Source organism: Phycodurus eques, chromosome 4, assembly GCF_024500275.1.
Source record: "Phycodurus eques isolate BA_2022a chromosome 4, UOR_Pequ_1.1, whole genome shotgun sequence".
NCBI lineage: Eukaryota > Metazoa > Chordata > Actinopteri > Syngnathiformes > Syngnathidae > Phycodurus > Phycodurus eques.
In genome coordinates, this window is record NC_084528.1 from 24,117,452 (window position 1) to 24,133,749 (window position 16,298).

At 44.9% G+C, this 16,298-nt stretch overlaps 1 protein-coding gene across 1 annotated transcript in view; it reads right to left on the minus strand.

The window, feature by feature from the left end:
- si:dkey-22o22.2 (neural-cadherin) overlaps positions 1 to 16,298 on the minus strand; it is a 110,976-nt gene that overhangs the window by 8,935 nt on the left and 85,743 nt on the right. Inside the window, exons 18-24 of the mRNA XM_061674756.1 lie at positions 13,959 to 14,588; positions 12,690 to 13,686; positions 11,521 to 11,614; positions 6,367 to 6,551; positions 5,241 to 5,470; positions 2,553 to 2,830; positions 1,684 to 1,901 (exon numbers count right to left, since the gene is read on the minus strand). Coding sequence (XP_061530740.1) covers positions 1,684 to 1,901; positions 2,553 to 2,830; positions 5,241 to 5,470; positions 6,367 to 6,551; positions 11,521 to 11,614; positions 12,690 to 13,686; positions 13,959 to 14,588 — 2,632 coding nt within the window. The remainder of the gene's footprint in view (positions 1 to 1,683; positions 1,902 to 2,552; positions 2,831 to 5,240; positions 5,471 to 6,366; positions 6,552 to 11,520; positions 11,615 to 12,689; positions 13,687 to 13,958; positions 14,589 to 16,298) is intronic.

Consider the following 16,298-nt stretch of genomic DNA (forward strand, 5'->3'; position numbering starts at 1 on the left):
AGAAAATCGGCCATCTTGGTTTCAAGCTGCTTATTTGGTCAAATTCCAGGACTGGTACTTTGACGAACTCCAATAAGAGGATTTGCCAAAATGAGCCCTGATTCGAAGCAGGTCTACTCGATAAATGGGCAAAGCTAAATTGCCAAGCTTTCTTGTCTATACTGTCTACCGGGGGCAGAACATGGTGTCAAAATTTGATGATCATTTTGAGGATTTGAAAAGTTGGAAAAAAAACTAGCTACAATCACCAGTTTTGTCAATCAACACCAAATTGGCTGGATGTCTATCATGGGCGGCACGGTGAACGACTGGTTAGCACCTCTGCCTCACAGTTCTGAGGAACGGGGTCCAAATCCCGGTCCCGCCTGTGTGGAGATTGCATGTTCTCCCCATGCCTGTGCGGGTTTTCTCTGGGTACTGCTGTTTCCTTCCACATCCCCAAAACATGCCTGATAGGTTAATTGAAGACTCTAAATTGCCCGTAGGTGTGAATGTGAGTGCGAATGGTTGTTTGTTTCAACGTGCCCTGCGATTGGCTGGCGACCATTTTAAGGGTGTACCCCGCCTCTCGCCAGAAGATAGCTTGGATAGGCTTCAGCATGCCCGCGACCCTAGTGAGGATAAGCGGTACAGAAAATGGATGGATGGATGCAATAAAGTAATTTTTTTCCCGCTTCACTTTTCCCACAATGGAATAAATTAGATTTTTTTCAGATAAACAGTTAGTTTGTCATTTCCCCCAAAATCCCCAAACTTAAAGTTATTATTATGTGGTGCTGTGTGGGGAATTTTGAGGATCCCCCCTCCCCCCATGTTACAATAAGGCTATAACAAAGTGAAGCGCTATGAATACTTTGGGGCTGCAAAGTAAAGTGATAGGCTTGTGTGTTTAACTGCTGTGCTAGCTGATGAATCCCATTAAAAAAAACAGCACGGAAGCGGCGGGTCAATTCTTCCGTGCCGCTTTCAACAGCCTCATGTCCGCCGTGCGTGTCGGCCCCGCGTTGGCGTGCGCCGTTGCTATCGACGCCTTTAATGACAAAAGCTCTCTAGTGATCAATGAGGCAGCCATATTTGATTCCCCCCCCTGACCGGGAAACGACAACAAGCCGGCAGGCGGGATAATTACGTAAATTTAATGGCAGCAGATTATGCAAGACGTGTCTGGGAAAAGACTGGGGGCGGCGGCGAGGCTGGTTAATCCTATAACGCCACATCAGGACCACCGGGAGCTGACATTAACGTCCCGTGATGCTCTTTGTCTGCTGACATGCCGCATTGATCCGATTCCATTGTTGCGGAGAACAAGAGGATCAGCATGTTTGGTAATTACAAATCCAAGTTTTTCAGAACTTCAGGCAGGTAGGCCTTTTACATAAGTGCTACCTTGACATAGTACACAATAAAAGAGAATGCATAGAAATAAAGTTGGGGCAACCCGAAAGTCGCAACAACAACTGTCGTGTTATATGTGTGTCTTTAAGGGGCGTGGCCTAGTGCGTGATGTCAGGAACTTGGCCGGTTAGTCTGCGTGTGATCGTCTGGGCGTGAGTTGTGGCCTACAGCAGCTCCTTGTGAGTGTTTTCAGTCACATCCTGTTTTGCTTGTTCTATATAGCTCTATACAGTGATTAGGGAGCAGGGGAAAAAAATACAATGATTCCAAACACAGTCACGGACTCACCGATGGAAATGAAATCTTGGGGCTCTCCCGGCTGGGCGGCAGGTCCGAGCGGTCCGTTGTAGAGCAGCAGCCCGTCAGCCTCCTCCGTCAGGAACTCTACAGAGATGTGGCTCTGGAAGCACGGCGCTAAGGGGGGAAACCACGCGTAGCCCCCACCGCCGAAGCTGTGCTTTGTCTGCTGGCACTCTGGCCCGTCGAACATGGGCGGACACTTGCACCTGACGCAGGGAAACCTTTTTTACATCCATCGTTATTATTATTATTATTATTAGGACTGCTAGTTGATGGAGTGAAGGTGTAGACTGCTACATTGATGATTTTAATTATGAAAGTCTCAAATTAAGCGACTGTCAAACTGACTCACTAGCGGACCAACTAGCTGAATAACTAACAATAAATAACATCGACTGGCTACCTCATTAAAAAGATCTACTGACTACTGTAAGCAACTAACAACTGATGTAACTAACTGACCAGCAACTTTAATAGACAGGCTTACTAATTAACTAGTTAACTATCTATCTAACTCACGCAGGCATCCTCGCACGCACGCACTCACTGAGTAACTGACTCACAGACTGACTGACTAATTAGCTAGCTGACTAACTAACAAACGCACTGACTAACGAAATAAGACCTTGACTAACTGACTGACTAGCCACCTAACCAACTAACTCACCAACAGACTAACTGCTGTAAGCAACTAACAACTGCCAATTGAACCAACTAACTAACCAACTAACTAACCAAAATGAACGTCAACCAGCCTCACGAAACAGATTGTGGTAACATTTGATGTTTGACAAGACGTAACACTGTGTACATATGCAGACTGCTACATTAGCTTCTGTTGCTAGTTGTGCACCCACCTGTATCCCAGCGGGCCGTCCTCGCAGGTGCCCCCGTTGAGGCAGGGGTTTCCGGGGTAGGCCGAGCAAGGCGGGTGCGTAGCCTCGCGCCCGCGGCAGCCGCACTGTGCCGTGGTCTTGGCTGGCAGGGAAACCAAAGACACGTCGCCCGCGCTGAGGGCCGCCGGGGTCTGACCGAACGACACTTGGGTGGAGCAGCCTCCGGAGTGAGCGCAGTCTGTGTGGGGACAGTCGTCCACGCCAACCTGGGAGATGGACATGCCCAGCACCGATTCCAGCTGAAACAAACACCACCCAAAAATGTGTACTTTATTTAAATAATAGACATACTGGCAATCCAAACATGAAAATAGACAGCACTTTCACCACAACCAAAGCGAAATGAAGTTAGCCTAAGTTTAATGCTTAGCTAATGCTGAGGAAGTTTCAGTCTTATTTGCAATTTTTGCTGCCTCCTACTGGTTTGGAGTTTGAAATATGGCCAGCTCGAGTAGGGTTGGTTTAGGGGCTTATCATTCGTTATGGTTCTGGTTGATTGGGTTTAGGTTTATGGGGTTAGGGTTAAATTTGAGGTGTTAGAGGCTAGGGAATGGGTTGGGGATCTTGGGATTTAGGATTAGGGGCTCTATTTCTGTAACTAGTGAAAATCCAGCGCTCTTCAAGGAAACGGGCTAGACCCAGTTTTGGTAATTTTGTGGATCCATGTACTCACAGTTCATTTAAAAGTGGGACGTCTGCGCTGGTGTCGGCATCATCACAGCCAACTTCAATTCTGTTAAATCGAAACATCTTTTCTCATTCCCTTTAAAAGCGGAGCAACAGTCTCATATGGAGATGTCGCTATATGCAGAAGAGGACACGGCAATCCGTGCATAAATGGAGCATTGAACGTTAGCGGGTACCCTTACTAAATACAGAGTGATCTGCTGTAACTCTCTGACAACTTAAATATGTCTGCGGACCTCAAGATTATTAGTCTTGTGTTAGGATTAGACTATAACATTAAGATTGGGGTTAGGAGTTAGAGTTGGGTTTAAAAATTGGATTTAACGGGTTAGATGTTAGGTGTTCAGATTGTGGGTTAGGATTTAAGTTTAGTTAGAGTTACAATTGGGGTTTTGGAATAGATTTAGATGGTTAGATTTAGGGGCGGCACGGTGGACGACTGGTTAGAGCGTCAGCCTCACAGTTCTGAGGACCCGGGTTCAATCCCCGACCCCGACTGTGTGGAGTTTGCATGTTCTTCCCGTGCCTGCGTGGGTTTTCTCCGGGCACTCCGGTTTCCTCCCACATCCCAAAAACATGCATAAATTGGAGACTCTAAATTGCCCGTAGGTGTGCATGTGAGTGCGAATGGTTGTCTGTTTGTATGTGCCCTGCGATTGGCTGGCAACCAGTTCAGGGTGTACCCCGCCTCCTGCCCGATGACAGCTGGGATAGGCTCCAGCACGCCCGCGACCCTAGTGAGGAGAAGCGGCTCAGTAAATGGATGGATGGATGGATGGTTAGATTTAGGTGCTAGGGTTAGCTCTATAATTTATACTTCAGTTTTCTCTTAGTCAATGAGTGCATTACTCGTAATGACAAAATTCTGAAACATGCGGGAGGTGTGTATCTATGAAGTGTAGAATTTGCCCTTAATCTAAACTATTTGACCTTGGTGGAGGTCTGTGATCTGCTGAGTGACATATTAGTGTGTATGTGTGTGTGTGTGTGTGTGTGTGTGTGTGTACATATATATGGATGACTGACTCTTAGCACATGCAGTTGGGGTCAAAAAAGCAGCTGCTGTCAGGCTTTTAAAGCATCTTAAGTATTCATGTACACGCGTGTACATGGGTGTGCAAGTGTTATATGTGTGTGTGTCACATGAAGATCCACTTAGTGACACACTTGAATGTGAAAGTGGTGTAAAGTATTGACACACTGATGCTTGAATTTAAATAAGTAAATAAGTAAATGCTTGAATTTACGTGTTAAATGAACGAATGCAAAGGAATATTTAACTCCCTCTGTGTCCTATAACTAACCGACCGACTGTCTGACTAACTCGCTGAGTGACTAACTAAAGTAATTGACGGAGCAAGGGATGATTCAACTACTGAGATTAAGCAGCTGATCAACTCACTAACTACTGTAACCAACTGAATGAGTGGCTAACTAACTAACTAGCGGACTGACAAACAGACTGACTACTGAAACAAACTGACAAAGTCTTCGTAACTGACTAATTACCTTACTAGAAAACTGACTGACTGACTTACTAACCGAGCGACTGGCTACCTGACCAAGTGACTAACTACTGTAACAGACTGGGTGATGGACCAACTGACCGATTAACTGTTGTAACCAGCTGACCAAATGACTGACTGACTAAGCAGCTGACACACTAACCAAATAACTGAACAACTGAGTGAGTGACTATAACCAACCAACAGAGCAACTGACTAGCTAACTGACAAACTGATCAAGGAAATAACCAATTAGTGTAACTAAGTAACTGACGGAATGATTGAATAACGACCTAAATATCTAACTTTTGGGGTTGAAATTATTATTTTTTTTTTCCACATGTAGACATAAAACAAGTCATGTTTTAGTGAACTAAAATTAAATGTAGTGTAAAACGTGTGGAAAACTCCACGTGATTAAAAGTAGTGGCGTTGATGTGGACTTGGTCGAGATCACCTTTGCTTTACTGGCCGCCACGTAGCCATGCAGCTTCTCGGCCTTGTAGTAGGCCGAACCGTGGGCGGCGAACCACACGCTCAGCTCCCTCTCTGGACCGGCGTCTCCCACCGAGAAGACGTGGACCTTTTTTGGCACAGTCTGCAGGAGTTCGGCCAGCGTCCGACCCAAACGGGAGAAGCGGCTTTCCTCGCCGCCTCTGGATGAGAACAACTCGTCTACTGTCACGTCTGTGAGGACAAAGAAGAGTCCACTCTGCAGCTTTTGAGTACTAAGGACTATGACTTGAACCCTGTGCAACTGGTATGGTGCATTTGGTTTTATCCCTTAACTATCTAATTGACAGACTGACTGATTGACTGACTGATCAGCTAATTGACCAACAGAGTAACTAAAAACTGTAACACAGTGACTGACGGAAGAACTAACTAGCCGGCTACATAACTGACCCACGACTAACTAGCCAAATACATTAGTAATTACCTTAATAAGTGGCTGACTAACTGACTGACCGATGAACTATATCTAAATATAACTAACTAAATAACTGGCTGACTGATCAATTGAATGACTGACTAACTAACTAACTACATTAGAACTACCTAAGTAACTCACCAACTAACTGACCACTTGACTGACATATGTAACTAACTGACTGAATGAATTACTAACTAGCTGACATTAGTAACTACCGTAATAACTGACTGATGACCAACCAACTGACTGACTAAGTAACTACATTAGTAACTACCTTACGTAATGCCCAACTAACTGGCTGACTGAATAATTATGTGACTAACGAGCATACCAACTAACAACTGACTGACTAGCTAACCAAATGACTGACCAATTACTGACTGAATGACAGTCACATGACACAGATATAACAAACAAACTAACTAGTTGAATAAATGGCAGACTAACAACTGATGAACTAACCGGCCAACAGACCAACTGACTGACTAACTACGGTAATTAACTGACCAACTGACTAACTACCTGACTGAATGAATAACTAACTAGCTGATTGACTGACTGACAAACTAACCGATTGACTGATCAAGGGACTAACAAACCACGGTACTGAATACCTTCCCCACAAGCAAGCTTTCCTGCCCTCACTTACTGCGTATTCGGAGGGAGGCGGCATTCCGCAGCGCTTCCTGCGCCAGTTCCACCACTTCCACCTGCGCCGTGGACGTGACGTCCGGCCAGGTGGGATCGGACACGCGCACCTGTAGCTGGTATGAGCCGGGTGGGACACCCTCCCTGATGCTCAGCTGGCCCGAACTATGGTTCACGCTGAACAACCTGCACAGAAACGGTGATTCACATGTTCAAATAAAAATGAGGATTAGGACGAGACTGCGACATTTTGAACTGGAAAAACATAAATGATATGCCAGGAAAGCTACAAAGTGTGGTGTCTTTCTTTCTGTCCTTTTTGGTAATATTTTTCCTTTTATATAAATGTCTTAACGCATAAACGTATAATGTTTGTATTTTGAAAAAAAAAAAAAAAAAAACATTGTGGGAATTACAATTGAACTAATTTAACCTTAGCTGAATCTAAAAAAGTATGTTAAATTACAGGAAGTGTGATACATTTCAAGCCAAACACAGACAAAGAAAGTCACAGACAACAAAGAAAGACTACACAGGTCGCCAGTAAAACCAAGTCACCCACACTTGGCCAGACAATTAGCCATTGTTATGACACCATTAAAGAAGCAAGCCTAGATTCGAATGAACCCATCCAGGATTGACCTGTCAAAGAAAAGGGCTTGACCCAAACGACATAAATCTGTGTTTATAAGTCCAAATTAAAGAGAAAACAGGTGTTTAGAGTACATTTGCTTTATAGATCAAGCTTCCCGAAACATTTGAAACTCTTTCACATATCCACAGAGTGGGCGCACCCCCTCTCCCACATGCACACCCTTAGAAAAAAACAAACATCCAAACAAACCCTTTACAGCCAATAAAGGCACCATTTAGTTTAATCATCAAAACTTGAGAATTCAACACTATATTTTCCCTATATTGTGTTTTCAGCCACCTTTGCATAATTTAAATGTTCCTTTTTGGTTACAATTTTTAACACATAAAAAATTGAATTAATATATCAGGCCACCATCATACTTTTAATCTCCACAGTTTGGGAATCCTTGGTCAACTGGATCAGGTCCAAAGCTAAAAAAGACCACAAATTAAGTGACTTTTATTTTTTTGTGATAAAGAAAAAAAAAAAGTATTTATTTGCGCCTCGGTTGCCCGCAAGGACAGTTATGTCATGGCACCTTGCCCAGACATCATGTGACGGTATAAAATATTACATCTCTGCAATAAAGTGAGTTTTTTCCCTCTATACTATGTCACTAATGTTTCACTTCTGACTGTTTCACTGACTGACTGCTGTACGACGTCTAGCAATATACTGTACAGGGCCGGCCAAAAGGACATATACACTTTTTAAATTAACTTATTTTAAGGAGGGAAGGACTAAGGAGGGGAGGGAAGGAGGATTGATGGGATGAAAGGTAGGAAAGAAGGACAGTGTGGAAGAAAGGGAGGGAGGAAGGCTGAGACGTAGAAAGGAAGACTGGACTGACGTATGGATGGAAGGAAGGAAGAAAAGGAGGATGAACCGAATGAAAGGAAGGAAAGAAGAAAGGGAAGAATGTTGAAGGTATGATGAAAGAAAGGAGGGGAAAAGGAGGGGGGTGAAAGAAGGGATCAAGGAAGAATGGAAGGTAGGGAACCAAGAATGGATGGAACAATTGATGGGAAGGAAGGAAACAAGGATGTATGAAAGGAAGGAAGGACGGATGAAAGGAATACAGGAAACAAGCACGTATGGAAGGAAAAGGTAGAGGGGAAACAAGGAAAGAAGGAAGCATGGAAGGAATTACAGAAAAAAAGGAGGATAGTAGGAAGGAAGGGAGGGAGAAAGGATGGAAGAAATTAAAGAACAAAAAGACTGAAGGGAGAGAACAAGGATGGAATGTCGGAAGGAGGGATGTATGAAAGGTTAGAAGTATGAAGAAGGAAGGAAGGACAGATGGACATAGGGAGACAAGGATAATGAGAGGAATGAAGGACAGACAGCAGGAAGGGACGAAGGAAGGATGAAGGAAAGGAATGAAGGAAGGAGGGAGGGAGGGAAGAAGGAAGGATGTAGGTAGGAAGGAAAGAAGCAAAGAGGAAGGACGGAAGGAAGGAAGGAAGGAAGAAGGGACTCGCCGCCACTTTTTAGGCTCTCCTACCATGCAGGTCACACAGACAAACTCACACGATGCAAACCTAACACGGGCCTTGAAACCCTTGTTTGAAACCTTAAACCTGGCTCAAAACCTACTTTGAAACCCTACGTTGAATTTATACAGTGTAAGTGTAAATATAATAACATTATTTCTTTAAGTGCATACTGAACTTACTCTTGGCCCACCTCGTATTTATATCCATATAATTAAAGGCCTTGTTTAAGATGGAGATGAGAGCAGATGTGCTCTGTGGTCCAAGACGCGCGCACGGATCATCTTGATGTGGAAACCCTCGCGCTCGGCCGCACTGGAGACGTCAACGCGGCACGGCTACCAACTTGGACGCGCGCCGTCAGGCTGGTGTAGTGTTAAACACGTGCTCGCCGCCTCCACCGCGGCCACCGCCGCGCCCGTCAGACTACGCACCAGATGGGCTCATTAGTGGCGACTGAAAACGGGCCAAAACGTGTCCGACGTGTCGACGGCACCGCCGTTGCTTGGATTTAAACCTTAAAGACGTCACGTTCCACGGCAAAGCACGTCACCCACCGCATTGCCGTGGGGATTCATAGCGTGATGTGAACACCATGTAAACAGACGTGTTTCCACCAAGCGGTTCAGTTTGGAAGGCAGTTTGAGCATTTATTCTCATACACATCATAAACTCAAGTCGTTGTATATAACAGTTGCTTAACTATTTTTTTATTCATTGTTATTTATCTTTAAACAGTAATACCTGTGTAATGCCTGCATTTCGCCCTCTGCCGATCATTAAAGGATCATTTTATCTTAGTCGATATACATCCAGTTTAAGATCCACATACAGTGTTCCCCCACTATTCTTGATTCTAGCTGTGACTAGTGATAATCCTCCCCAAAAGGTGTTAGAAATACCTATAGACCTATACCTTCAACATACCTCCTTGGTACCGAGATACCATAAGTTGACAGTAAAGCACAACATTTGTCTAAATGAAGCTCCTCAATTCACTTCAACATTGTCCCTTGGCACCGAGATGCCATATGATGGCAGTAAAGCACAACGTTTGTCTAAATGAAGCTGCTCAACTGACTTCAACGTAATTCCTTGGCACCAAAATGCCACAAGATGGAGTCAAAGAAGTACTTTTATCTGAATTAAGCACCTCAATTAACTTCAAAATATCTCCTTGCCACCAAGATGGCAGCAAAGCCCTACTTTTGTCGAAATGAAGCTTCTCAACTCACTTCAACATAGTTCCTTGGCACCAAGATGACACATGATAATAAAAATAATAATACTGCATAACACTTATATAGCGCTTTCACACATTATCCAGTCACTCCTCAGTCACACCCTGGTGGTGATAAGCTACTTGTGTACTTGTGCCCTGGGGCAGTGTGACGGAAGCATGGCTGCCATTCTGTGCCTAGGGCCCCTTCCGACCACCACCAAACATCCAATCACATTCATTCGTAGGCCATGTGGGTTAAGCGTCATGCCCAGGGACACAACGACGACATGCGTTCAGGCGGGCTGATGATGGTGGCAACTCACTTCAACAAAGTTCCTTGGCACCAAGATGCCACAATTAGACGCCAAAGCAAACGGCTATATGGCATACCTGTCATGTACTGCCCTGCAGTACCGTTTTGGAGCCTGGATGGCGGCTTTGCGCCCTCTCTCCCCTCCCCTCTCTTGTTTCAGCTTCTCCTCAAGCCACGCACCTGTCTCCAATCAACCCTCATCACCACCTACATTTAAGCCTGCCTGTTCCTGGAAATTCTCGCCAAAGTATTGCAGCCTCTCCTAGCGGTACCACGGCCCACCATACTCATGTAAGCCACTCAACTCTTTGTACCCTTGTTAACTCTTGTCTCTCCACGTTCCCAGTGTTCCTGACCCACGTCATTCCTGCCAGCCCCCTATCCTGTCCACTGCCTGCCACCTGTCTACGCCGCCGCCTGTCAACACATCCAGGACCACTTCCATAACCTTTGCTCAATAAACTGTTCATCATTTTACATCAGCCTCCGCCTGCTCTTGGGTTAAGCTAGTTCCCACAACTGACAATACCGTTTGATGAATTTATTGGATCGATCCGATTTGACCAGTTGAGAAAAATAAACACCTCCCTTAAATAGATGCCTGTCCAATAATATCCCGCAAAAGCCTCCCCCATCTCCCGTTGAGTAAATAAAGGCCTCTACCAGTGAAAATATGGGCAAGTTCCGAGGATCAGGTTGAGTACCATCTTTGCTAATATTATTTGTTGCCTGTGGTCCCTCCTTGGAGGTGTCAAGTCAGAGGTGATGGTGACACAGTGGAGCGCTCCTTTCTATACACTCACTTGAGGCATCAAACAAAACGAGTGTGCCCTCGCTGAGCTTTGCGGGGATATTTTAATGCGTATTAAGTAAAAATAGCTCATATCCTCCATACTTTTACCCACTCTTTGTCTCCCGCATGTCTCCATGTCGCCGTCTCTTTTTCACGGTACACCTTTGTACTGTCTGTCTTACTCTGGTTTAAATCTGTCACTTTCTCTTTTAGTCCCCCTTCTTCTTCTTCTTGTTTGTCTCCAAATGTCATAAATCAAACCTTTTTTTGGATCCCCAAAACAACATTGACTTCCTTTGATCAAGATCTGACCCTGCGGCACTCAGTTAACAGTTTGCTGTTTAGTATATACATAGATCAAAATTTTCAGCAGTCAGGCAAAGTCTCGAAGACGGGTTCACCTTTGACCCTGGCCTTCAGACATTTTGGTGGGTTTATTCATGATACATAAAGTATATCCACCAAATTTCATGTTGCTTAGTGAAACTGGATTTGGGGGCTGAATTTTCCCCGAATTCATCATCTGCGCATCTCGGTGAGTGAGTGGCTGGTGATTGGTGGAGAACCAGGAAGTGCCACATTATAGCTTGATAGCAACTGTTGAGCTGTATCACTTAATTGTCTCAGCTCTCACAGTGAAGTGCCATTTCACAGAACAAAAACCTTTTCCACTCAAATCATTGACGTCTTTTGGTACCTGGATGGTTTGCCTTCAAATCGATACGACTTCTCGCTCCAGTCGTCGAGGTCTGGGGACGGTATTTGACCCAGCACTGTCGTTGGCAGGATACCTGGTTTCCAAGATAAAAAAAGTCCAAAGCAACAAATTAGCTTTGAAAAAGAATCAAATACAAATGTATGTTTGTGTGGAAAAGCCCTAAAGAGAGACCGTTAAAAAAATACAAGCTTAGGCCCATGCAGAAAGTTACAGTGGCTGACAGCTGGTTTGAACCACTAAATAAGTGATGTGTTCTGCAGCGAGACATCGGAAGCACTCGACTGTGACAAAGACGTCTTATGAGCTCAGTGGTAGTTATATTTGGTTACTGTGGAGGACACACTGGGGAATGTGAAGGTTAGGACAACCAGCCACAAAAAGTTCATCAAATCCTGGTCGTAATCAGATGAAGACAAACGTAAAATAACCTGCAAGGTTAAAAAAACAAACAAAAAAAAAAAACATCCAACAACAAAAAAACTCATAAAAGTTTTGAAATTGAACTAGTCTGATCTGGTTTCAGGACACCTGTTTATATTTTTATCGTTGTGATCTTGGTAGCATACTAACTACCAGAGCAGTGATTCCTGCATAATGGGGGCAATAGTAAAATTTTCCAATTATGGCATGACATAAAAGGGTACGCTCTTTGGGACCAGAGTCAGTAGTTTATTTGCATCTAAAAAAGAAGGGACATTCCAGTTTGAGGACAACAATGTGGAAATTCTGCACAGAGAGGAGTGCCGGTCTGAGAGGGGTGTGAAAAAAGCCATCTATGTCAAATTAAGAGGCCTCTCCAACCAGAGAAGGAGTTTTATGGCATCACTTGTAGTCACTTTACAACAACGTCCGAAAATTTTTCAAGCAAAATTTTGTCTCACACCTTTGGTAAAGTGGTCACCAACAATCTGGTTGCCAACAGGCTGGTCGTTCTGCAAGACTTTCACCAGCCACACCTTTTTATATCACAGAATTTCAGCAATTATGGGTTGGTCTGGAATGTATTGCCTGTGGTAAGCAGGGGTTCTCTGTAAAGGTGAAACATTTTCAACAACCAACAGGAGTCCAGTTGCCTCCAATCAACTTGTGTGGACTACCATAAGCTGGAAGACCCAGAATCTACACACACAAACTTGGATGGTACGTACCTTCGTAAGTGTACACAATAAAGCTGGTGCGTCCTGGCGCATGGGGGTGGTCGTTCCGGTCTCCGATGACCACCGTCAGCGTGCTAGTGGAGCTCATGGCGGGCGAGCCGCTGTCAATCATGAGGATGGGGAGTTGGTACTCCTTCTGGCGCTCGCGGTCAAATGTTCGCAGGGCAGTGATAGCTGCGCTGCCATTGCGGAAGTCGGTCAGGTTGAAATCGGCGGCGTTCGCGGTAAGAGTGAGAAGCTGTATGGAAAAGGGTCCGCCATTAGAGGAGAGGTCACAGTCGGTAGCATGCAGCAGCAGTGAGCTGGCATTCATCCACACTGCCTGCGGGGCTGCCGTGTTCTCCCACACCACCGGCCTGTAGTGTGCCTCGAACTCTGGTCCGTTGTCGTTGACGTCCAGCACGGTAACCATGATGATGGCTGTGCCAGTCAAGCTTGGGTTGCCAGCGTCCGAGGCGAGGACCATGACCCGGTGCTGAGAGATTTTCTCCCGGTCTAAAGAGTTAGCCACCACCACCCAACCGGACTGGTCCACCAGGAACTGATTGTAGGGGTCAGACTCTTTGGCAATACTGTATGAAAAGCGTCCGTTTTGTCCAGAGTCTAGATCGGTAGCCATCACCTGGGCAACAATGGTGCCCACGGGAACATCCTCGGACATGGCCGGCGACTCGTAGAACTGCGGTAAGAAGACTGGAGCATGGTCATTGGCGTCCTGCACTTCCACCAGACAGTATGCCAGGCTGAAGAAATCTGCATCCTCTGCCTTCAGAGTCAGGTTGAAAGTCCTCTCCTGGGGCTTCTCAAAGTCCACCTTCTTCTTGAGCTTGATTACACCGCGTCGGTTCACCTTGTCGGTCTCCACCAAAAACTTCCTGTCCTCATCCCCACCCACAATGCTGAAGGTCACCACTGCGTTCTCATCCTGGTCTCCGTCGGTGGCGGACACCACAAGAACCTCGCTGTTCACCTCCAGGTCCTCAGTTACCTGAAGAAGATGGCAAGTATTATAAGCACCATAATCCCGATTTTTACTGCATATAAAAATGTGTCTCCTCCTAATTTTGGTCTACCTCATGCTGTAAAACCATTGACATCATGGAAACTATTACTTGAGCAGCGTTGCACAAAGTTGGGTGTCATTATAACTGTAATTGCGGTATTACGCCGACATGTTGCTGTCTCAGAAACAGTTGGAAGTCGCTTATATGATCTGTACAATGTGCTATACAAGAAAAAGGTAGAGAGACATGGACTCACCTGGGCAGTATAGACCCTCTGGGTGAAGATGGGCGGGTGGTCATTGACGTCCAAAACTAGGATGGTTGCGGTCCCAGTCCCGGCCAAGCCACCTCCATCCCGAGCCTCCACCACCACCAGATAGCGCTCCTCCGCCTCCCGATCCAGGGAGCGCAGCACGGTGTAGATAGTCCCCGTGGTGGCGTTGATGGAGAAGAGGTTGAGGTTGATCTCATTGCGGACGTTCTTGACGATGCTGTAGCTCAGCGCTGCATTCTTGCCCTCGTTGGCATCGTCCAGGTCCATGGCTTGCATTTCCATGACGGATGTGTCAGCGGGGGAGTTCTCCGCCACCTGGCCCACGAAACAGCCATCTACTTCCAGCGCCGGGCATGGGAAGAAGGGTGCGTTGTCATTGACGTCGCGGACCTCCAACAGAACGTCGGCGAATCCTGTGAGTCCTGACCCTCCCTCGTCCGTGGCCAAGACCAAGAACCTCCAGGCCGGACGTTCCTCCCGGTCGAGACGCCGTTGGGCGTAGATTCTCCCGGTGCGCTCATTGATGGTGAACTCGCCGCCCGCACCCTGTCCATGGAGGGAGTAGCGTAGTGCGGTCTGGTCAGCATCTTGGTCTGGATCAGTGGCGGAAACCTGGAGAAATAAGAACAACGTCATCATTGCAGTCCTCCATGATTTCCACTGACTCAGTTTATTTCAGAACAATTTCTACCTTCAGTTTGTGTACCATTTCATGGAATACTTGTTGGATATATTGTAGAAGTTATCATTTATTTGCTTAGCTTGCATTAGTATTATGGACAATTTTTAGAAAGAAAGATATCTCGCCTTCAAGAAGATGACTCAGCAGGAATCATCTGAGAGAAGGACGTGGCCGTGACGTGGCAGGTGTTGCATGCCATGTTTTCACCTTGAAACCCTACCCTTAGTGTGTTGTGTCTTGTAGCTTAGTACGTTATGTCTTGTAAACTTAGAAACCTCCCTATTTTCAAATAAATGCAGGAGCGACGGGAGAGATTGTTTAGAGCGTGTTGAGAGGCTGTAATCTGAACAATCTCCCATGCGCCCTCCTCATGAGAAAAAGAAACCAGCGTCTTCATTCCTTTTGTGTCTATTTTTTATAATGTTGGGCAAGATAAATCCAACAATACTCTACAACAGTACTCAAACTCAGCGACAGTGGTGCCTTGGCTTACGAGTTTAACTCATTCCGTGACCATATTCATAACTCAAATTACTCATATCTCAAATCAAATTTCCCCCATTGAAATAAACGGAAATGTCATCAATCCATTCCCGCCCCCCCAAAACACCTCCCAAAATTTGTGTTTTGCAATAAGAAAAACAGCAATCAATAGTATTGTAATTTACAACATTCCGTAATAAAATAATTAAATAGAATGAAAGAATTAAACAGCTTTTACATCATGATTTAATGCTTCAATTGAATGGACATTGTGCTGCTTCTGCTGGTGTGCATGCCTTGGCTAACAGGGTACAGTATAATCCACAAACACATATAATAGACACAGATTTGAAGATGAAACAAAGAAAACAATTGCAACTACGGATGGTTATAACAATTGGTGGTAACTGGTTCTAAATTTGGCTGTTAATTAGCTGAATTTTATTATGGTTGCCTTATTGTTTCAATTTTAATTGATGACATTGATGTGCGTTATACAGTGTTCGCATTGCATGGCTCAAGTGACACTTTCAAATCCTCTGGCCACAAGTAGCATTAATATGCTACATTACATTAACTATTGTAAGGGTCCCAGATTGCAACAAAGAGCAGCTGTAAACACACAACTAAAAACGACACCAATTTAACTATAAAACCGTGTCTTTACAAAATAACAAAGATGCATTTTAACGCATTCAAAACGTGACACAGTAATCCTAACTATAGCAATGTATTCTGGGAAAGAGCACATGCAAATTTTCCGGGTGTTACGCTAAAATACACCTTGCCAGAAACTGTGACCGGAAGTTTCCTTTGGCCTCTTCGGGGAAGTATGGTGCCATGCATTCATGGAGATACACGTAAGCTTCTGTAAGCTTAAAAAAAACAAAACAAAAAACAGAAGAACGTCACGAGAGAACTTGATTAAATTAGTTTTTCACAGATTAGGAAGAATATATGCCCGTGAGTATGGTTACATTACTTGTCTATATATGTTACTACTCCATTTGTGTGTGAATATTCCTTATTTGAAGGTACAGCCCACCCATGAATTCTAATTTTAGCTAGCCCGTCAATAGGGTTTTCCATTGAGTGTTAGCATTAAGCTAGCGACCTCGAAAAAGATGTCTCTTGCGATTCAATATACAATGTGTGTA